General features: G+C 42.4%; 2 protein-coding genes across 2 annotated transcripts; both read right to left on the reverse strand.

The window, feature by feature from the left end:
• Window positions 1-3,290: 3,290 nt before the first annotated feature.
• On the reverse strand, window positions 3,291-3,686 carry LOC145956282 (uncharacterized). Its single transcript, XM_083071855.1, has one exon. The coding sequence runs from the start codon at window positions 3,684-3,686 to the stop codon at window positions 3,291-3,293; it is 396 nt and encodes a 131-aa protein (XP_082927981.1).
• Window positions 3,687-3,719: 33 nt separating this feature from the next.
• On the reverse strand, window positions 3,720-7,184 carry LOC145956283 (uncharacterized). Its single transcript, XM_083071856.1, has 2 exons — window positions 4,185-7,184; window positions 3,720-4,025 (listed from the first exon to the last, which is right to left on the reverse strand). Exons 1-2 carry the CDS (start codon window positions 7,182-7,184, stop codon window positions 3,720-3,722), a joined length of 3,306 nt encoding a protein of 1,101 aa, XP_082927982.1.
• Window positions 7,185-24,352: the final 17,168 nt, after the last annotated feature.

Here is a 24,352-nt window from a genome sequence, read left to right on the forward strand (position 1 = left end):
CCCGGGTGGGACAATTATTTGTGTGCCCCCCATGCTGATGTCGAGGGCCTTTCTGAGTGAAGACGTCACTGCCGAATCAGTGGTTCGGTCTAACTCAGTCTCGGATCATGGCCGTGAGTTCTTAGGCCAGTTGGATACCGTGGCAAAATGGAAATATTTCTGCGAGGTGCAGTCTCGGTCGTTGGCACTCGCGCACCATCTCGCTATGGAGCCAATCGGCGAATTGGTTCAACTGAGGCAAAGGGTTGAGGACGCCGATAAGGCCACAGCCGAGGCTATGGCGGCATCCGAAGAAGCATTAGCGAAAAGTCGTCAACTTGCGGCCGAACTTGATGTGCAACGGCGCAACAATGATACTCTTCGGCTGGACATGCAAAAAGCCGCGAACGATGAAAAGCCCCGACTGGAGGAAGCTAAGGCGGAACTAGAGCGAGTAAAAGAGCAAGCCAAGGAGCGTATCGTTGCTCAGCATGAAGCTGGGTTTCGCCATGCTCTTCGGCAAGCACAATACTTCGGTCGTTTTAGGGAGGGATTTGAGTTTGACATGTCGAAAGATTTCTATCAAGGGTCTTTCATATCTTTCTAAGATATGCCCGAGGGGGCCATCCCTGACAATGACGCGCCGAATGATGACCGTGAGGATGAAGAGACCCTTGATGCTTCGGATGATGAGGCTGAAACCCAATAGGAAGAGCCGAACCAAGATCAAGAGGGAGAGCCCGAGGTGCAAGATGACGCGGGCAACAACGCCGAAGAGTGATTATGTTGTATGGCAGGCCGATAGAGCCTTTTTAATTTGATTTTAGTGTAGGTTGATTGTAGTGTTGGCCGATAGAGCCTTTTAACGTTTGTTAATGACAAGTACTCGTTTTTTGAAGAAACTCAAAATTGGATTGTGTAACTTGCCCTTTTATTTTGATTGTTTGAGTCAAAACCGAATGGGGTCATTCGGACATGACGCTTTTTAAGTCAAAACCGAATGGGGTCATTCGGACTTGACGCTTTTGGAGTCAAAACCGAATGAGATCATTCGGACTTGATGCTTTTTGAGTCAAAACCGAATGAGGTCATTCGGACTTGATGTTTTTGGAGTCAAAACCGAATGAGGTCATTCGGACTTGATGCTTTTTGGAGTCAAAACCGAATGAGGTCATTTGGACTTGATGCTTTTGGAGTCAAAACCGAATGAGGTCATTCGGACGCTTTTGGAGTCAAAACCGAATGAGGTCATTCGGACTTGATGCTTTTGGAGTCAAAACCGAATGAGGTCATTCGGACTTGATGCTTTTGGAGTCAAAAACGAATGAGGTCATTCGGACGCTTTTGGAGTCAAAACCGAATGAGGTCATTCGGACTTGATGCTTTTGGAGTCAAAACCGAATGAGGTCATTCAGACTTGATGCTTTTGGAGTCAAAACCGAATGAGGTCATTCGGACTTGATGCTTTTTGAGATTTTGAAGGTACATCGTTAGCCGAGTTGGTTACTCGGGAGGGAAACCTTTGTTGAGACTTGAAGGTACATCCTTAGCCGAGTTGGTTACTCGGGAGGGAAACCTTTGTTGAGACTTGGAAGGTACATCCTTAGCCGAGTTGGTTACTCGGGAGGGAAACCTTTGTTGAGACTTTAAGGCACATCCTTAGCCGAGTTGGTTACTCGGGAGGGAAACCTTTGTTGAGACTTGGAAGGTACATCCTTAGCCGAGTTGGTTACTCGGGAGGGAAACCTTTGTTGAGACTTGGAAGGTACATACTTAACCGAGTTGGTTACTCGGGAGGGAAAACTTTGTAAATTTTTGAACAAGTAGAAGAGTAAGAATAACCACAACATGAATTGCCTTTCATTGATATGTGCCTCGTTAAAAACCTTGTCGGCCAAAACCTCTTTTCACTTTTTTACAAGAGGAGAAAAAACCGATCAAGGAAAAGAGTGCACTCTGTATGTATACACCAGATACTAACTTTACACAAAACATTGCTAACTAAAATAAGCCTTCAAGTGAGTCGAGTTCCACGTTCTTGGAATGACCTTTCCCGAAAGCTCCTCAAGCTTGTAGGCACCATTTTCTAGAGAGTGACGGATTCTGAACGGGCCGTCCCAGTTGGCTGCCAACTTTCCTTCACGGGGGTTACGCCTGGCCAATCCCTGAACGCGCCATACTAGGTCTCCTTCCTTGAAACATCGCTTTGCCAGGGTGGAATTGAATCGCTTAGTCATCCTTTGCTTGCATGCTTCGGCTATGATACGTGCCTTGTCACGGACCTCATCTATGACATCAACTTCTACTCTAAGGGACGAGTTGTTGCTTTCTTCGTCGAAATGAAATCGACAGAAAGAAGGTTCACCTACTTCCACAGGTATCATGGCGTCAGTGCCGTATGTTAATCGGAATGGGGTTTCCCTTGTTGTGGATTGAGGCGTACATCTATAAGCCCACAAGACTTCTAACAGTTCTTCGGCCCATGCGCCCTTAGAATCTCCCAAGCGCTTTTTCAACTCTGTTAAGATAACCTTATTCGCCGCCTCGGCCTGTCCGTTCGACTGAGGATGTTCAACCGATGTGAATCGGTGCCGAATGCCTAAGTCTTGGATGAACTTGTTCAACTTTTGATCTGTGAATTGGAGACCATTGTCCGTTACAATGGCGTATGGAATGCCGAAACGCGTGACAATATTCTTCCACAAAAACTTCTGCACCATACCAGCTGTGATTGTTGCTAACGGTTCGGCCTCAATCCACTTTGTGAAGTAATCGATTGCGACCAACAAAAATTTGCATTGGCCTTTGGCAAGGGGGAACGGACCGAGGATGTCCATTCCCCAAGTGCGAACGGCCAAGGGGCGCTAATGTTATGTAACTCTTCAGCCGAGGCATGAATAATATTCCCGTGGCGTTGGCATTGTATGCATCGCTTCACAAATTCGGCACAATCAGTTTTAAGAGTTGGCCAATAGTACCCAGCTCTTAACACTTTGGCAGCTAGAGTTCTTCCACCCGAGTGAGAACCACAAATCCCTTCATGGATTTCTCTCAGCACGTAATTTGCTTGTGTTGAATCATTGCATTTTAATAATGGGGTGGAGAAGCCTCTTCGGTATAACTCACCGTTTACGATTGAGTATCGGGCTGCCTGTGTGCGGAGCTTCTTGGCGACGGACGGTTCGGTTTTTCTGTTTTCCCAACTCAATATAATCCATTATCTCGGTAATCCAGGTTTGTTGAGGTTCATCAACCGGCATACATTCAAGTGGTTTCACACTAGGGGTTGCGAGGTCAAGATGCAGAGTAGTTCAGAGTTGCCCCGGTTTTCGGCTACTTCTAGCTAGCCGAGCTAACTGATCGACGCGTTCATTGTGTTCTCTAGGGGTATGCTTGACCTGGACCTCATCGAAAGAGCTTCGTGCATTCCGAAACAAATGGTAATATTTCAACAAGTTAGGGTCTTTCACCTGAAAGTGATCATTGACTTGCTCTGAGACGATTTTTGAATCTGTCCAACACACTACTCGTCGAGCACCAACTTCTTGGGCGAGTCTTAACCCTGCCAGTAATGCCTCGTATTCAGCCTGATTATTGGAGGCCTTGAATGCAAATCGCAGGGATTGTTCGAGTACCAATCCGGATGGTCCTTCGAGGATCACCCCTGCTCCACAACCTTGGTTATTTGAAGACCCATCTACATGCATTGTCCATAGGTCACTTACAAAATGGCCTTTCGGCTACAACTCGTTCACGAAATCAGCCAAGCATTGAGATTTAATAGGGCCTCGCGCTTCGAAGGTGATGTCGAACTCCGAGAGCTCGATTGACCAAGCCATCATTCGGCCGGCCAACTCTGGCTTGCGCAGTACCTTGGCAATCGGGCAGTCAGTCCGAACCACCACATGATGAGACTGGAAATATTGGCGAAGGCGTCGTGCCGCGTGCACCAACCCTAGCGCCACCTTCTCCAAGAGTTGGTATCTTGTTTCGGCTTCTTGTAGCAGCCGGCTGATAAAATACACAGGCCGTTGCTCGCCATTTTCCTGCACAATAACGGCACTTATGGCTTCGTTTGATACACACAAGTACACCACTATATCCGCCTGCGGATCGGGTTTAGAGAGAACAGGAGGGGAGCCGAGACGTTGCTTCAACTCCTTGAAGGCCTATTCACAACCGACGGACCAATCAAACTTCTTAACCTTCTTTAACAAACCGATAATAGGCTTGGCAATCTCGGCGAGACATGGTAAAAATCTTGAAAGAGATGTGAGCCGTCTGGCCAATTTCTGAACCTCCTTGAGGTTTTGGGGACTTCTCATATCAATGACCGCCCGACACTTATCAGGGTTGGCTTCAATGCCCCTCACCGAGAGCATGAAGCCAAGAAATTTTCCATTTGATACGCCAAACACACACTTATCCGGATTGAGCCGCATGTCAAATTTGCAGAGTTGTTGGAATACCTCGGAGAGGTCAGTTATGTGCTGTGTGATGCCTTCGAATTTGACAACCATATCATCGACGTATACCTCCATATTCCTGCCGAGCTGGCGTCGAAAAATCTTGTTCATCAATCTCTGATAAGTTGCTCCTGCGTTCTTTAACCCGAAAGGTATTACTCTATAACAATAATTAGCTGTGTCAGTGATGAAAGCCGTCTTTTCTTCATCACAGGGATGCATTCGGATTTGGTTATATCCCGAATAGGCATCAAGGAAAGAGAGGACCTTATGACCCGATGCACCATCAACCAACCGATCGATGTTCGGGAGTGGGTAAGCATCTTTTGGGCATGCCTTGTTGAGATTCGTATAGTCAGTGCACATTCTCCACTTGCCATTTGGCTTTTTTACCATGACTACATTTGCCAACCACGTAGTGTACTGAACTTCCCGGATAAACTTGGCCTCAAGTAACTTTGTCACTTCGGTTTCAACTGCCACTTTTCGATCGGTTCCCATTTTTCTTTTGCGTTGAGCAACCGGTCGTGCTTCTGCACATATTGACAATTTGTAACACATAACATTCGGATCTATGCCAGGCATGTCGGATGGTGTTCTTGCAAACAGGTCCTTGTTCCGATTGATCACAAGGCTCAAGGCTGAGTGATCTTCCTTGGACATATCGGCGCCGATGTATGTGACTTGGGTTGGAAGTATGCCGAGTTGTAGCTGGATTTTCTCATCAATCGGTTCGACGCGCTCTTCGTCATTCATTCTTGGATCGAGATCCCATGCTTCAGATTCGCCTGATGCCGAAGGGGTTACAGCATGAACTCTCTTGGATTTTTGTTGCCTTTCTTCTATGGAAGATACGCGTAGACTGGCAAAATAGCATTCTCGAGCAGCCTTCTGATCGGCATGGATTGTAAGGATCTGCCCCTTGTTGGATGGGAACTTCATTGCCAAGTGCGGTGTCAAGACAATTGCACCTAGCATGTTCAACGATGGTCGTCCGAGGAGGATGTTGTAGGAGGTGTTAGCATCAACCACGATATATTTTATCTGAATTTCCCTACTTTCCTGTTCGTCAAAACAAAAGCGGGTGAGAAGTTTAATGTATCCTTTGGTGCTTACCCTTTCACCTGCAAAACCGACCAGTGGATCATCATAATGGATTAACTCCTTTTCCGAAATACCCAATTGTTTGAAGGTATTCCAATATAGGATATCCGCTGAACTGCCCTGGTCAATCAGTGTTTTCTTGACGATGCAATTGTGAATTTCTACACTGATCACCATTGGATCATCTTGCACAGGGTCGATGCCTTGAAAGTCGGCATCAGTGAAGGTTATGGTTGGTAGTCTTCGTGAGTGCTGTCTTTCAACAGCGTGAACCGACCGAATAGCGCGCAAGTGTCTCTTTTGTGCTGAGTAGGTCGAACCACCCCCGGCAAATCCTCCTGCGATTGTATTAATCACCCTCCTTTGAACGGTCGAGTGATCTTCCTTCCTATCGCGAGACCTGCTTCGGCCTCGTCGTGTCCTTTCTGAGCTATCATGCCGATGTCGATCCTGGTGTCGCGGCTGATATGCTGAGCGAGGTCGAGATGAGCCTGACCGATCGACGAAGCTGTGAAGCTGTCCCTGCTTGATCAAATCTTCTATTTTATCTTTAAGGGCAGCACACTCTTCGGTAGAGTGTCCACGGTTACGGTGGTATCTGCAAGACTTGCTGGTATCGGCTCGTGGTGGGGTAGAGGCCCTCTTCGGGATTGCTAGCACTTCAGATGTCAGGGCTTGCTCTAACATCGTTGCCCTGCTGGCGTTCAGGGGGGTGTAATGAGAGTATTTCAGACCTCGAGTGGGTCGGTCTCGCAGTGTTATTTCTTTGCCTTTCCCCCTGAATGGTGGTTCCGATTGCTTTTCGGCCTTGCCCCCTGATTCAGCACGGGCCTGACTGCGGTATTCGGCCAACTCTTCCATTTGCATATACTTGTCGGCTCTCCTTCGTAAGTCGTTCATATCCGAAGGAGGTTTTTTACAAATGCTATTAACGAACGGCCCTGGCTTCAGTGCCGTTGTGAGGTGATGGAGTGCTACGGCCGGGTTGAGGTCTCTGATTTCCAATGTTGTTTTGTTAAAACGATCCATGAAGGTCCGAAGGGATTCCTTCTTATCCTGCCGAAGGCTTACCAATGAAAGAGTGGTCAAACTGTGGGGACGGCTCGTTGCGAACTGGATGGTAAACTGTGATGACAAGGTGTTGAATGAGTCGATTGAGTTAGGAGGTAGCCGAGTGAACCAACTCAAAGCCCTGCCTTTGAGAGACGTTGGAAAGATCTGACACAAAGCCGCATCATCCGTGGTGCTCAAGGTCACCTGCGTGAGAAAAACATCAAGGTGCTCATTAGGGTCAGTTGTACCGTCATATTTATCAATCGGCAAAGACTTCCAATTATCCATCAAAGGTAACTGCATGATAGACGGTGTAAACGGGTGTCGGTGTGATCCCACTGTTGCTACGTCGGTTGGACGTCCAACAGTAGGAAGGGCCGACTGGAACTTTTCAGGTGCAGCAGCCGAAGCGTGAAGGGCCGAGGTACGGAAGTCATGAGAGTGATAGGATCCTTGTGTTTGAGTATTGGTGGACTGGGTAGGTTTCCATGAGGGATCCTGATTTTTTAACGCCTCGTTTTCAGCTCTCAAGGCCGAAAGTTCCTTTGCATCCCTCTCCCGCTGTTGTTTCATTGCGGCCATCTCCTGCCTGAGCAGACTGTCGCCACCGGCCCGAAACGGGCTTTCGGCATTCGCGAAGGATGGTTGGACTCTTTTATTTGTTTAAAAATATGGATTGCTAGAATGGCTTATTCTCAAACTGAGACCTTGTCAAACGAGCAATTTTATTAAAAGGCTCACCAATCCATGTTAATCCCAAGCGGGACCCTCCATGGATTAGCGGTTTTCATAAAAAGGAAGGGTTCATGGAGTCGCCACCAATGTTTTACTCAAAACATTGGAAAAAGAAGTTTAAGGCAATCGATTCAAAAATCGACTTCGGCCATGACAACCAGAGTCGGGTAAGGGAGTCGGTTACGCGTGGGGAAGGTGTTAGCACCCCACAGCGCCCCTTTCGGGTTCCCTATGACGGATTATTTATTAAATAATAGCACAAAATTACTAAATTACCCCTATTATTATAAGCGATTGTAAATTAAATATCTACATGATGATAAATTTAAATATGCAACAATCAGAAAGCGGTAAAAGAAGGGATTTTTAGAAAAGAAACCTCTTGAAGCGTGCTTTTTATATATCAATGAAGTCTAGGAGGCTTTTTGGCACTCCCTCCCTCTACAAGCTCGCTCGCTCCTTCCTAAAAATAATTTTTGACTATGGAAATCCAAAAGATTTCCCTTCGACTAAGTTCGAATCTCCAAGCTAAATGCTCGGAATTCCAGAACTTCGTCGGATCGACTCCCAGAGAGATTTCTAGGGCAGAACACTGCTCAAAAACCCCAGAATACTCAAGGAGGGAGTCAAAACTGTGTGGAAAAGTGTAGAATGACGTCCAATTGACGTCATATTTATAGGGAACAGGCGCAATACGGGCCCTGGAGTCAATACGGCCCGTATTGAAGTTTTGAACTACAATACGGTCGTATTGAATTCAGTACGGCCGTATTGAAGTTCAAAAACCTCAATACAGCCGTATTGAGTTCAGTGCAGCCGTATTGAAGTTCAGAAACTTCAATACGGCCGTATTGAGTTCAGTGCGGCTGTATTGAAGTTCAGAAACTTCAATACGACCGTATTGAGTTCAATGCGGCCGTATTGTAGTTCAAAATGTTGAATACGGCCGTACTGAACTTTTGGGAGGCCGTATTGGGCTTCATTCCCTCCACTTCCTTATTTTGAGCTATTATAAGACCTCTAGACCTACAGAGAATCCTCCTAGGGCCTTCCATGAGTCCTTTTGGCTGACTTTCCTTCAGTCTTCAAGAGTCTTCAAGCTTTATTTCCGACCCGGACAATTTTAGGGGTCTACAGCTGCCCCCCCTTTACTTAGTCAAACGGCCTTTTGGTGTACCGTTTGATAAGTAAAGGAGTTGACCCAATTGTCCGGGGAATAAGCCATCCTTCCGACTTGTAGTGTCTTCAGGTGGGAAAATTGTTGAGTAGCCTCTCCAGGTTGAGTTTGCCCTCGCCAGGGTGAGTATTAGTCGTCGCCTCTCCAGGCTCATGCATACCTCCGTGTTCTTGACAACCTCGGGGTAGCTGAGTACCGCCTCTCCAGGCTATACCAACGTGTTCTTGACAACCTCGTGGTAGTTGCATACCTCCGTGTTCTTGACAACCTCGGGGTAGCCGAGTACCGCCTCTCCAGGCTATACCAACGTGTTCTTGACAACCTCGTGGTAGTTGCATACCTCCGTGTTCTTGACAACCTCGGGGTAGTTGAGTACCGCCTCTCCAGGCTATACCAACGTGTTCTTGACAACCTCGTGGTAGTTGCATACCTCCGTGTTCTTGACAACCTCGGGGTAGCCGAGTACCGCCTCTCCAGGCTATACCAACGTGTTCTTGACAACCTCGTGGTAGTTGCATACCTCCGTGTTCTTGACAACCTCGGGGTAGCCGAGTACCGCCTCTCCAGGCTATACCAACGTGTTCTTGACAACCTCGTGGTAGTTGCATACCTCCGTGTTCTTGACAACCTCAGGGTAGCCGAGTACCGCCTCTCCAGGCTATACCAGCGTGTTCTTGACGACACTGGCAGTTGCATACCTCCGTGTTCTTGACAACCTCGGGGTAGCGTGAGTTTGCCCTCTCCAGGGATTTGTGATGATTTTGTCTCCACAGTCCACGATGCTGCTTCGACGATTGTTTTTGATTTTTGTGCCACTGAGGGCTGGATAACGCAGGGATCCGTCTAGGGGATGTGCAGTTACTCATAGGTTCTTGTGTCCCAACTTTCCATTGCGTAGTTGGTGCCCACTGGGGAATTTCTGATTCCTTGGGGGTGCAGACACAAAGATGCTCTTTCTGATGTGAGCGGTGCCTTATGGTTGGCTGACGTCCTTTCGACGATGGTGGAGTATCCCGGTTATCCTTATTCGGGTGACTCTTTTTGATTTTCTGGTTTTATTGCCTCTGCGTAGGCTGTTATCCACTAGGGGATTCTGTCGTATGATTTTGTCTCCACAATCCACGATGCTGCTTCGACGGTTGTTTTTTATTTTGATGCCGCTGAGGGCTGGATAACGCAGGGATCCGTCTAGGGGATGTGCAGTTACTCATAGGTTCTTGTGTCCCAACTTTCCATTGTGTAGTTGGTGCCCACTGGGGAATTTATGATTCCTTGGGGATGCAGACACATAGATGCTCTTTCTGATGTGAGCGATGCCTTATGATTGGCTGACGTCCTTTCGACGTTGGTGGAGTATCCCGGTTATCCTTATTCGGGTGACTCTTTTTGTTTTTCTGATTTTGTTGCCTCTGTGTAGGCTATTATCCGCTGGGGGATTTTGTCATTGATTGTGATTAGCCTCTTCTGTTAGGCAGATCATCTTGACGCTTGATGTTTGGCTGAGAGCCGATTTCCACTTGGGGAATGGTTTATTGATGTTTTTTGATTTTTTGCTTTTTGAAGGGGTGCCTCTGAGTAGGCGAATGGGGATTGAAGATCTTATGTATCCCAGAGTATTATTTAGAAAGCCTCTTCAGGCTTAGCTTCACTCATCACTTGAGTTGGAAAGCTACCTTCCACTGAGGAAGTTTAAGTCCTTTCGACTTGGATATTCTGTTTAGACGATCAAACCCTCCTTGGGGAATCTTGCTGATCTTGGTTTGATAGCTTTCACTGGGGAATTTGGCCCGTGAGTGGAAGCTGAGATATCTCTGGGGAGTATTATTTCGGCGAGCCTCTCCAGGCTCAGTTATTCTGTGGGAGTATTGTTTCGGCAAGCCTCTCCAGGCTCAATTATTCTGTACGAGTATTATTTTGGCAAGCCTCTCCAGGCTCAATTATTCTGTGGGAGTATTATTTCGGCAAGCCTCTCCAGGCTCAGTTATTCTGAGAGAGTATTATTTCGGCAAGCCTCTCCAGGCTCAGTTATTCTGTACGATGCGATTGATTTTCTAAATTTTTTGCCTTTTTTGTCGTTTTTGGGCTTTTCCTATATTTTTGCCTTTTTTTGTCGTTTTTTGGCTTTTTCTGTATTTTTGCCTTTTTTGTCGTTTTTTGGCTTTTTCTGTATTTTTGCCTTTTTGTCGTTTTTTGGCCCTTTCTGTTGACTGTTGTCATACACAAGCAATTTTTCTATTTTTCTATTTTATGCAATTGCCTCATGATAAGGTCTTTGAATGTGCAACTAATGTGTGTGTGATGCAAAAATGCAAGTTTGATTATTTAATGTTTTTAGAAAAAATGAATGGCTCTCCCTATCCTCCTTTTCTTGGAGGAATTTCTGTCATCGACGTGAGGGAATATTTTTGTGAGCCTTTTATGCAGGAGATTATGGATTTTATAGGAACCCCTCCAATTTTCTTTATTGACTGATTATTAAAGGAATTTCGTACAATTTTTATGAAATACCAATTTTAGAGGCATAATCACATGGTCAAGAGAGAAGAGAAAATGAATAGATATTTTATTGATATTCACAAGTGTTTTTACAGAAAGATATACCGAAGGAAATTTCTGAAGAATGGCTAGCCAGGGTAGGCTATATACATTGGGCTTAACAATTATATCTGTAATTGTTGCTCTTTACATTCCTCTAGTTGCTTCGGGTGAGATGCCTGAGCCAGGAGCGTAGATGCTGCAAGACGCTTGCTTCTAGAAGATAATCACTTGAACCGCCTTTCGGTTTTCGATTCAAGTGACCGTTGCTTGCTTTGCTTTTACATCTTATTCTTTTGCCCCTAACTTTTGCCTAGGACGTATCCTAGCGGGGATAATTTTGCCTTTGTTTTGCCTAGTACCCTTGTACTGGCGGGCTTTTTGTTTTGCCCTAACTTTTGCCTAGGATGCCCTTTTTCGGGTTTTCATCCTAGCGGGCTTATGCAAGCAACGTCTTCAAGCATAGTACTTCTTTACCTCGTCAGCGTTGACTGGGTATCGAAGTTCTTTTCCATCCATGTCTGTGAGGATCAATGCTCCTCCTGAGAAGACTCGTTTTTCCACGTATGGTCCTCCGTGATTTGGGGCATACTTTCCGATTTTGTCCTTTTGAGTTGGTAGCAATTTCTTCATTACCAACTCTCCCTCATGGTAGACTCGAGGGTGGACTTTCTTGTCAAAAGCCTTTTTTGATCTTCCTCTGATAGGCTTGACCATGGCATATGGCGTTCAGCCGTTTCTTTTTGATAAGGTTCAACTGGTCGTATCGGCTTTGAACCCATTCTACCTCGGAAAGTTTTGTTTCCATGATTACCCTTAGAGAAGGTATCTCGACTTCGATGGGTAGAACTGCCTCGATCCCATGAACGAGGGAGAATGGAGTAGCTCCTGTAGATGTATGTACTGAAGTCTTATAGCCATGAGGAGCGAAGGGTAACATCTCGTGCCAGTCTTTAAATGAGACAACCATCTTTTGCACTATTTTCTTGATGTTCTTATTGGTTGCCTCGACTGCCCCATTCATCTTCGGCCGATATGGGGAAGAGTTATGGTGTTGGATCTTGAATTCTTGGCACAGTTCTTCCACCATTTTGTTGTTCAGATTAGATCCATTATCAGTGATGATTTATTTCTCCATGCTTCCACTAGATTATTCTAAAATCTTTTGGGACAAGAGAGAAAAGAAGGGAAAGATATTTTTATTCTGAAGTTTGTGTTTTAGAGAGGATTTATTTTTCAAAAATGGTTTTTGTAAGAATGGATGGCCAAGGTAGGCTTATGTGTTTAGGCTTGTTTGATTAAACACTTATGAAGTTAAGAAAATCTTTGTTTATTGACGTTGTGATTTTGACAACTTGGATAGCTTCCCTTGAACCTTTCTTTTTGAATTCGGTTCATGGTACCATCATGGATTTCTTTTGTTTTTTGATTGTCCTTATTTTTGCCTAAAACACCCTTTTATGGTGTTTTAGCGGACTTTTGTTTTTGTTCATTTCTGCAACCCTAACTCTTGCCTAGGTCACCCTTTCGTGGGATTCCTAGCAGGTCTTTTGCTCTTATTTTTGCGCAGCCCCTTTTTTGGGTTTCCTGCCGAGCTTCTTTTATTATAAAGGATTTCTTTTTATCCATGATGGCACTTGTCGAGGCCAAGGGAAAATGCTCCAAGTTGTCACACACACTTCCACATAAAAATGATGTGGGTTTATTATTATTAAGATGATTTTAACCTCATTCATGTTTATTCAAACAGGGTTAAAAAAAATGTGGTTTAGAATTTTATTGTAAGCAAGAAAAGAAGCAATAAGAAATAATGAAGAATGATTTTATTATAATCATAGTGGAAACATGTGCCCTATCGAGGCTCAGGGGTCGGGCTGTCCCCGAGGAGTAATCTCTAATAGTCATCGGGTCTATACATCCCTATCGGAAGAAGAAGAGCACTTGATGACGACGACCGGCCTTGACGCTTGTGAACCGGCCTTCCTAAAGATCTGGCTTAAAGAACGTCGAGAAGGATCTTGGTTCCTCTTCGTCCTTTGATCTTTATTAGGGTTGTATCCTAACCCTTGTTTCCCCGGATTATCCTTGATAATGGGTAGCTCGGGAATTCCTTGGGAATCCTTGCCAAGACCTTGTCTAGGCAAGTATCCGTTCTTGGTGAGCATGGAGGCTACCTTTTTCATTTCTCGGGGAAACGTTTCAACATTGGCAATTTCCAATGCTTGGAAGGCGGTTTCTAAAGCTTCCTCCGCTGTATCCACATAAGGTATGGTGGATGGCTTGCTGATGAGTATATCGTCTTCAGCTTGTACAGTCACCAGCTTGTCACCCACAATGATTTTGACTTTCTGGTGGAGCGTAGAAGGAACAGCTTTTGCGTCATGAATCCAAGGTCGGCCGAGGAGACAGCTGTATGCGGGAGTAATGTCCATCACTTGGAATTCGACATTAAAGATAGTGGGTCCAATTTGGATTGGAAGATTGATCTCTCCCACCACTTCTCTTTTAGAACCATCGAAGGCTCGAACGATCATGTTGCTCGGGCGCATTTGGACTCCCTTGATTGTCACTTGATCGAGCGTTCTTTTTGGCATCACGTTCAAGGAAGATCCATTGTCTACCAAGACTTTTGCGATGTGATACTCTTTGCACTTTACGGAGATGTGCAAGGGCTTGTTGTGATTAGGTCCCTCGGCGGGGATCTCTTCATCGGTGAAAGTGAGGTGATCATTAGCCGTGATGTGACTAACAATCCCCTCAAACTTGTCTTGGGAGATGGTATGCGACACATATGCCTCGTTCAAAACTTTCAACAGAGCTTGCCGATGCGGTTCGGAGCTTAGGATCAACGACAACAGCGTAATCTTTGCTGGCGTCTTATGAAGTTGATCCACGATGGAGTACTCGCTCTGTCGGATAAACTTTAACAGCTCGTCTGTCTCCTCCTCGGATTCTTTTTCCTCGGTTTTCTTTTCTTCTTTTTCTTTATTCTTGGGGGCTTTATCATGAAGATCTTCGGGAGTGTAGATCCTGCCACTCCTAGTCATGCCCCCAAGTCCAGCGATGTTGGAAATATCGCTGTCGGCAGAAGAATGGATGTCGTATATCCACGGCACAGCCTTATTTGATTCGTAGGGGCAAGGTCTTGGAGCAGTGATCCTTAATGGTGTTGGACCTTCCCCTTTATTCGTCTTGATTACCAACAACGGAGTTGATGTGCGCTCGCTTGGCGCGGTTGTTGGCTTACACTTAATAACAAATGGCGTGCGATCCATCTTGAACATACGCATCGATTATTTCTTTCTTTTTATTAATGTTTATTAATGATTTATTGGGAGGGATGTATGAAATGCAAACCTAGATCCCTCCATGATCTTTGATAAGAATGCATGACATGAGATGATGACGTTGAATATGCATGCATTGTGTTTATTCAACTAAGCATTATCATGTTTTCGGGATGTTCCTAAGATGATGCATGATATTGCTTGGTTTGGATAAATAACCCTTTTTTCTTTTTTGGGTATTTTTATTTATTATTATTTTTTTTGTATTTTTGGGTGAAAAGGGAAACTACCTATATGAATGTGATGAAGGTAGATGTTAACACCATGTAATGGAAGATTCTTATTTCTATTTATTCTTATTTTAAAAGAATAGGAATGTTGTATGTTTAAAGAAATGCAATGTATGCTCATACAATGTCACATAATCAATGCACAAACAATTCACTCATCCACGAACAGTCACGAGCGAATCACGAGGTAGGGGTATCCTGCAGAAAAGTGCATATTCAAGGTGGTTCTAACTGTTCTCACCGGTCTGAGGCCCCCAAGGTGCCCCCATTATAGGGACCCAATTCCTCTCGTCGTAAGTCGATGGAAAGTTCCAACGCACTGTCGGACTTGAGTTCATGGTTATCACCTTGAGTGATGTTTTCCGACAACGGTCTACGGGCACCTATAGACCCATTCGACAACCGGCCGTACTAACATCCACTCCCTATGGCTTACCACTCATGCCCCCGGGTATAGAGGGAACTGTTGTGTGCAAAGGTTTGTGTACAGTTTGTATTCCAAACAATTGCGAAAATTTAAACATACAACAGTTATTTAAGCCATATAAATAAAGCATGTTATCATACAAGTGAGGGGTAATGAAGTAATTTTAACTATTATTTGTTAAAAATAATCTGTCACTAAATGGGACTGACTCTCGAGGCTTCCCCAGTGGAGTCGCCATCTGTCGCCACCGGCCCGAAACGGGCTTTCGGCATTCGCGAAGGATGGTTGGACTCTTTTATTTGTTTAAAAATATGGATTGCTAGAATGGCTTATTCTCAAACTGAGACCTTGTCAAACGAGCAATTTTATTAAAAGGCTCACCAATCCATGTTAATCCCAAGCGGGACCCTCCATGGATTAGCGGTTTTCATAAAAAGGAAGGGTTCATGGAGTCGCCACCAATGTTTTACTCAAAACATTGGAAAAAGAAGTTTAAGGCAATCGATTCAAAAATCGACTTCGGCCATGACAACCAGAGTCGGGTAAGGGAGTCGGTTACGCGTGGGGAAGGTGTTAGCACCCCACAGCGCCCCTTTCGGGTTCCCTATGACGGATTATTTATTAAATAATAGCACAAAATTACTAAATTACCCCTATTTATTATAAGCGATTGTAAATTAAATATCTACATGATGATAAATTTAAATATGCAACAATCAGAAAGCGGTAAAAGAAGGGATTTTTAGAAAAGAAACCTCTTGAAGCGTGCTTTTTATATATCAATGAAGTCTAGGAGGCTTTTTGGCACTCCCTCCCGCTACAAGCTCGCTCGCTCCTTCCTAAAAATAATTTTTGACTATGGAAATCCAAAAGATTTCCCTTCGACTAAGTTCGAATCTCCAAGCTAAATGCTCGGAATTCCAGAACTTCGTCGGATCGACTCCTAGCGAGATTTCTAGGGCAGAACACTGCTCAAAAACCCCAGAATACTCAAGGAGGGAGTCAAAACTGTGTGGAAAAGTGTAGAATGACGTCCAATTGACGTCATATTTATAGGGAACAGGCGCAATACGGGCCCTGGAGTCAATACGGCCCGTATTGAAGTTTTGAACTACAATACGGCCGTATTGAATTCAGTACGGCCGTATTGAAGTTCAAAAACCTCAATACGGCCGTATTGAGTTCAGTGCAGCCGTATTGAAGTTCAGAAACTTCAATACGGCCGTATTGAGTTCAGTGTGGCTGTATTGAAGTTCAGAAACTTCAATACGGCCGTATTGAGTTCAGTGCGGCCGTATTGTAGTTCAAAATGTTGAATACGGCCGTACTGAACTTTTGGGAGGCCGTATTGGGCTTCATTCCCTCCACTTCCTTATTTTGAGCTATTATAAGACCTCTAGACCTACAGAGAATCCTCCTAGGGCCTTCCATGAGTCCTTCTGGCTGACTTTCCTTCAGTCTTCAAGAGTCTTCAAGCTTTATTTCCGACCCGGACAATTTTAGGGGTCTACACAGACGCACGGCCTCGGAGAGATTAGTTTCGTCTTCAACTTCTACGTGTTCCTCCTCCTCGGTTTGGTGATTTTCTGTGTTCATTCTCCTTGTCTTCGTCATTGCCTTGTTCGCCGAACTTCACAAGTATCTCGGTTCGGCCCCACGGTGGGCGCCAAAATGTACCTGCCGAAGGGTACACTAGTAATCTTCTCGTGTTCTGAGGGCCAAACGAGAGCTCCGATCAAATACTCAGGTGAGGGGGAGGTACCTGCAAAAGGCACTCCGATGCTCAAGTCAGGACAAAGCACAAATATCGATAGCAATTAATGAACAGTGACGTTACCTTGTGACATGAGCTATTTATATTGACCCTTATGGGCCCGGATTCCCATGGGCCCTGCACAAGATTACCATATTAGGTAATACGCCTCTAATCGGCTTATTAGTGTGATTAACTCTTAACCTTTGATTAAGGATGACTCTTGTCCCTTGATTAATGATAATTCACATTCACTAGGTATCCAATGGCCGATCAGCCGTCGGCAACCTGGTTCGGCCCTTTGGGTGCCGATTGGATGTCGGCAACCTGGTTCGGCCCTTTAGGTGCCGATCGGGTATCGGTCAAATGGTGGCCGAAAGGCCTTGCCAGTACAAAGGTCTTTTATATTCGACCATAAATAATGCATAAAAAATACGTGCACGAGGATGCATTTCATTTCCAAAAGCAGACATTATAATTCTGTGGATTACTAATGAAAATAGAACATGAAAAACACATGTATATGATTAAATAAACTCAATTTGAGTTATAAAAGGGACAAAAATTAATATGATATATATGTTATACACTCAGTTTTGCATATTTTAAAGGTGTTTACAACAAATGTTTAAATATTAAAATTTATTAATTCCTAATTAAGTAAAACAAACAACAAAATATGATTAAACTAATAAGTAAATATTATTTGCCTGCATAACTTACTTCTTTGAACAGAAATAACTTTTAATCAAACTTATAAATAAAATAAAAAATTGTTGAGACTTTAAAATATTTAATTATGATAGTGGAAAAATCTCAAATGTCAATACTTCTTCTTGAAATTTTTCTTCATCATTTCAAGCTTTGATCTTTAGCATCTTTTATACTTCTTTGTTGGATCTTTTTCATGTAGATGGGCATCAACATATTTAATATCCCCGAGCTTACCATTAATTTTCTCACTTGAAATAAGAACCTTTGCAATTTCCTTAATCCACTTTCTATCTCGAAAGACCTTTTCCATGAGAGTTGCAACATTATTAATATTGTTCTTCACAAAATTTACTGTTAAATTGATAACACTACAGGATGTATTATCTACATTAGTTCTGCGAGGTAATCTACATCGATTCTAAAACTGATGTAGAATAAAGCGACTTAGAAATACATATACTTCTACATCAGTTTTGAAACCGATGTAGATTTGTGCAAAATCTACATTGGTTTTGCTGACAACCGATGTAGATTGCATTTTTTAAAAAAACAATCATTTATTTTTTAGATTCTTTCTAATTACCTGTAATAAACACACACACACACATATATATATATATATATATATATTTATTTTTTAGATTCTTTTTGAGATATATATATATATATATATATATCTCAAAAAGAAATTGTATGGTGTACTATTCTACTCAATTGTGTTGCTTAAGTAGAGTGAATATATATACAATTTAACTTGTTTAATAAATCAAAAAACTTGACATGAAATAAAAAATTGACTTGTTAGAGTAAAAATTAGGACCAACAAAAATTACAGATTCTTACTCTCATTGTGTAGGATCAACAAGATTAACCCAAATGTTTTCTTAAGAAGAACTATTAAAAGGAAAAAATGCAGAATTTTTTTCTTATTCTCATTGTATAGGTTCCATTAAGTCCATCAATAGCTTCCAAAGCTATATCTTTGTGAGAGTATTTAACAAAACCACATCCTTCAGGAAAAATAAGAGAAATTATTATATATTTAGTATTGACATCACACACATACAGAGACACAAAAATATAAGCATTGAATAAATAATTGTGATGCCTCCAAACATTGAAGGGAAAAGTCAAAAATAATAACACACATTGCACCAACCAATTCATACTCTCCTCAACAACATCTATAAAATTGAAGCACATAGAAACCAACCCCCTCACTCCCATGTACAAAGCTAGATGTTGTAAAGAGAAATAAAAACTTCATAGTGAAAACAACAAATAATTGACTAAACAATTTAAGTGAATAGTTTGGTGAAAAATTAATAACCAAAACATGATAACCAAGCTTTAACTACTTAGTTTATTTTATTTTGGGATAATAAAATAAACTATAAAATAAAGGAAAAAAATTATTTTTGAGATATCTTGTAAACAATCCTAATTAAACTAAAAATCACGCTCTATTTCTAAATTTTTCTAAATAGAAGTTTGCTCGTTGACTCCGAATGTCTTCCAATTTGGTTTCTGGCAATGGTGCAACATCATCAAAAAGTTGTAACATACAGTATAATATATTAGTTACATAAAAATCATGAAAATAAATTAATCAATGGTAGTAAAAGTAAAAGAATTATATTACCTCAATACAATCATTTGTTACTTCCCCTTCAATTATGTCTAACATCCAATTCATCACATAATATCCACATTCGTAACCTCTTTGTTGTCGATTGCTCTAAAATGAATATTAGATTGAGTTGTATAAGTAATTTTAAATATAAGCTAATAAAAAAACATTTTAGGCATATTGAGGTTACAAATCAATTACCATGGGATAAATCCAATCTAGGTTCTTTGGTTGTGTTGTAGATCTACCCCCATGACATTATAGACAACCATAACACTAAAGAAAATAAATGAATGTAAGTTACATGGTTAAAATTTATAATAGAGAGCATAAAATAAATACGTGTTACAAACTAAATTTTGCCTTTTAATTAAATTTTTTATTTGAACATTAGGCTTACGATGCAAAAAACAAAACCAAATAGCAACATTGTTTGTAGGATTGTAGACCCCTAAAATTGTCCGGGTCGGAAATAAAGCTTGAAGACTCTCGAAGACTGAAGGAAGATCAGCCAGAAGGACTCCTGGAAGGCCCTAGGAGGGTTCTCTGTAGGTCTAGAGGTCTTAGAATAGCTCAAAATAAGGAAGTGGAGGGAATGAAGCCCAATACGGCCGTACTGAACTTAATACGGCCGTATTAAAGCTTCAATACGGCCGCAGTGAACTCAATACGGCGTATTGAAGTTTCTGAAACTTCAATACGGCCGTACTGAAATCAATACGGCCGTATTGAAGCTTCAATACAGCCGTATTGAACTCAATACGGCCGTATTGAAATTTCTGAATTTCAATACGGCCGTATTGAACTCAATACGGCCGTATTGAAGTTCAAAAATTTCAATACGGCCATATTGCTTCTGTAGGCCGTATTGCGCCTATTCCCTATAAATATGACGTCAATTGGACGTCATTCCACACTTTTCACACTCAGTTTTGACTCCCTCCTTGAGTATTCTGGGGTTTTTGAGCAGTGTTCTGCCCTAGGAATCTCTCTGGGAGTCGATCCGACGAAGTTCCGGAATTCCGAGCACTTAGCTTGGAGATTCGAACCTAGTCGAAGGGAAATCCTCCGGATTTCCATAGTCAAAAGTTTTTAGGAAGGAGCGAGCGAGCTTGTAGAGCGAGGGAACGCCAAAAAGCTTCCCAGTCTTACTCAATATATAAAAGCACGCTTCAAGAGGTTTCTTCTTAAATCCTTCCTTTTACTGCTTTCTGTGTGCATATTTAAACTATCACCATGTAGATAGTTAATTTATAATCGCTTATAATAAATAGGGGTAATTTAGTAATTTTACGCTATCATTTTAGAAATAATCTGTCATAGGGAACCCGAAAGGGGCGCTGTGGGGTGCTAACACCTTCCCCACGCGTAACCGACTCCCTTACCCAACTCTGGTTGTAATGGCCAAAGTTGATTTATAAAATCAATTGCCTTATCCCTTTTTCCAATGTTTTGAGTAAAACATTGGTGGCGACTCTACGAACCCTCCTTTTGCGAAAACCACTAATCCATAGAGGGTCCCGCTTGGGATTAATATGGATTGGTGAGACTTTTAATAAATAAATTGGATAAGATCGACAAGGTCTCAGTTTGAGAACAAGTCTTTCTAGTAATCCAATACATTTTCAAAACTAAAATAAAAGCGAGCTCGACCGTCTTCGCGACCGCTGAGGCCCGTTCGGGCCGGGTGGCGACAGATGGCGACTCCACTGGGGAAGCTTCGAGAGTCAGTCCCATTTAGTGACAGATTGTTTTTTAACAAATAATAGTTAAAAATTACTTCATTACCCCTTGATTGTATGATAATATGATTTATTTTGTGGCTTTAAATAACTGTTGTATGTTTAAATTCCACAATTGTTTGAAATACAAACTGTACACAAACCTTTGCACACAACAGTTCCCTCTATACCTGGGGGCATGAGTGATTAACCATAGGGAGTGGATGTTAGTACGGCCGGTTGAATGGGTCTATAGGAGCCTACGAGACCGTTGTCGGAAAAACATCACTCAAGGTGATAACCATGAACTTGAGTCCGACAGTGCGTTGGAGCTTTCCATCGACTTACGACGAGAGGAATTGGGTCCCTATAATGGGGGCACCTTGGGGGCCTTTGACCAAGTGAGAACAGTTAGATCCTCCTTGAATATGCACATTTCTGCTGGAGACCCCTACCTCGTGATTCGCTCGTGACTGTTCGTGGATGAGTGAATTGTGTGTGCATTTTTATGTGACATTGTATGAGCATACATTGCACCTTTTAAACATACAACATTCTTTTTTTTTAAATAAAAAAAATAATAATAATAATAATAATAATAAATAGGAATAAGAATCTTCCATTATACGGTGTTAACATCTACCTTCATCACATTCATATAGGTAGTTTCCCTTTTCACCCAAAAAATACAAAAAATATATATAAAATAAAAAATACCCAAAAAAAAAAAAAAAAAAAAAGGGTCATTTATCCAAACCAAGCAATATCATGCATCATCTTAGGGACATCTTAAAAACATGATAAATGCTTAGTTGAATAAACACTATGCATGTATATTCACCACCATCATCTCATATCATGCATATAGATCATGGAGGAATCTAGGAGTCATACATCTCTCCTAGTAATCCATTAATAAACATTAATAAAAAGAAAGGATTAGTCGATGCGTATGTTCAAAGAATGGATCGCACGCCGTTCGTTATCAAGTGTAAAGCCAACAACCGTGCCAATCGAGCGCACATCAACTCCATTGTTGGTAATCAAGACGAATAAAGGGGAAGGTCCGACACCATTAAGGATCACAGTCCCAAGGCCTTTCCCTTACAAATCAAATAAGGCTGTGCCGTGGATATACGACATCCACTCTTCTGCCGACAGCGATATCTCCAACATCGCTGGACTTGGGGGCATGACTAGGAGTGGCAGGATCTACACTCCCGAAGATCTTCATGACAAAGCTCCCAAGAATAAAGGGAAAGAAAAAGAAGAAAAAACCGAGGAAAATAAGGAATCCGAGGAGGAGACAGACAAACTGTTAAAATATATCCGACAGAGCGAGTACTCCATCATGGATCAACTTCATAAGACGCCAGCAAAGATTACTATGTTGTCGTTGATCCTATGCTCCGAACCGCATCGGCAAGCTCTGTTGAAAGTCTTGAACGAGGCATACGTGTCGCACACTATCTCCCAAGACAAGTTTGAGGGGATTGTTAGTCATATCACGGCTAATGATCACCTCACCTTCATCGATGAAGAAATCCCCACCGAGGGATCAAACCACAACAAGCCCTTGCACATCTCTATAAAGTGCAAGGAGTATCACATCGCTAAAAGTCTTGGTAGATAATGGATCTTCCTTGAACGTAATGCCAAAAAGAACGCTCAAGCAATTGGCAATCAAGGGAATCCAAATGCGCCCGAGCAACATGATCGTCCGAGCTTTCGACGGTTCTAAAAGAGAAGTGGTGGGAGAGATCAATCTTCCAATCCAAATTGGACCCACTATCTTCAACGTCGAATTTCAAGTGATGGACATTACTCCAACATACAGCTGTCTCCTTGGCCGACCTTGGATTCATGATGCAAAAGCTATTCCTTCTACGCTCCACCAGAAAGTCAAGTTCATAGTGGGTGACAAACTGGTGACTGTACAAGCTGAAGATGACATACTCATCAGCAAGCCATCCAACATACCTTATGTGGATGCAGCAGAGGAAGCTTTAGAAATCGCCTTCCAAGCATTGGAAATTGCCAATGTTGAAACGTTTCCCCAAGAAATGAAGAAGGTAGCTCCATACTTGCCAGAACAAGGATTGGGCAAGTACTCCCAAGGAATCCCGGAAGGACAATCCGGGGAAACAAGGGTTAGGATACAACCCTCTTAAAGATCAAAGAACGAAGAGGAATCAAGATCCTTCTCCACGTTCTTTAAGCCAGATCTTTAGGAAGGCTGGTTCACAAACGTCAAGGCCAGCTGTCGTCATCAAGTGTCCTTTTCCTTCTAATAGGGATGTATAGACTCAGTGACTATTAGAGATCACTCCTCGGGGACAGCCCGACCCCCGAGCCTCGATAGGGCACATGTTTCCGCTGCGATTATAATAAAATCATTCTTCATTAATTTCTTATTGCTTCTTTTCTTGCTTGCAATAAAATTCTAAACCACATTATTTAACCCTGTTTGAATGAACATAAGTGAGGTTAAAATCGTCTTAATAATCAATAAACCCGCATCATTTTTATGTGGAAGTGTGCATGACAGCTTGGAGCACCTTTTCTTGGCATCAATAAGTGCCATCATGGATAAAAGAAATCCTAAAGATAATAAGCTCGGCAGGAAACCCAAAAAGGGGACTGCGCAAAAATAAGAGCAAAAGACCCGCTAGGAATCCCACAAAAGGGTGACCTAGGCAAAAGTTAGGGTTACAAAAATGAACAAAAAACAAAGGTCCGCTAAAACGCCACAAAAGGGGGTTTTAGGCAAAAATAAGGACAAACAGAAAAACAAAATAAATCCATGATGGTACCATCAAATGAATTCAACAAGGGGCTCAAGAAAAGCTATCCAAGTTGTCAAAGCACAATCATTAATAACAAAGATGTGCTTAACTTCATAAGTGTTTAATCAAACAAGCCTAAACACAATAAGCCTACCAATGGCCAGCCATTCTTACAAAATCCATTTTTCAAAAATAAAATAATACCCTCTAAAACACAAACTTTTGAAAATATATATCCTTTCCTTCTTTTCTCTCTTGTCCCAACGATTTTTGAATAATCTAGTGGAAACATGGAGATATAGTGGTCAATAGGAGGGTTGACACATCTTCTAAAGAAAGGGAAGAATCATTTGGTTGATGACACCAAAATCAAATATGCATCATTCCTCGGTAACAGAAATCGGCAGAGCACAGTCCGTCTGGAGGAATGGCAAAATCCAAACACAAAAACGCATCGGTTATTTCTTTTGAAAAAAGAATCAAATAGAATTAGGTGCATCATACTGCATACATGCATACAGATGATAGGTGTACTGGAAGATCACTTATTCTCTGTTTATTGAAAAAACAAAAAATATATAAACTTCAGAAAAACAATACGCCCGTATCGTGTTCAGTATGCCCGTACCAAAATTAGGGTTATGAACAAATTTTCAATTCAATACGGGCATACTGAAATGAATAACGGCCGTATT

Source organism: Cajanus cajan, chromosome 3 (genome assembly GCF_000230855.2).
Source record: "Cajanus cajan strain Asha chromosome 3, NIPB_CcT2T_4, whole genome shotgun sequence".
In the NCBI taxonomy this organism is placed as follows: Eukaryota; Viridiplantae; Streptophyta; class Magnoliopsida; order Fabales; family Fabaceae; genus Cajanus; species Cajanus cajan.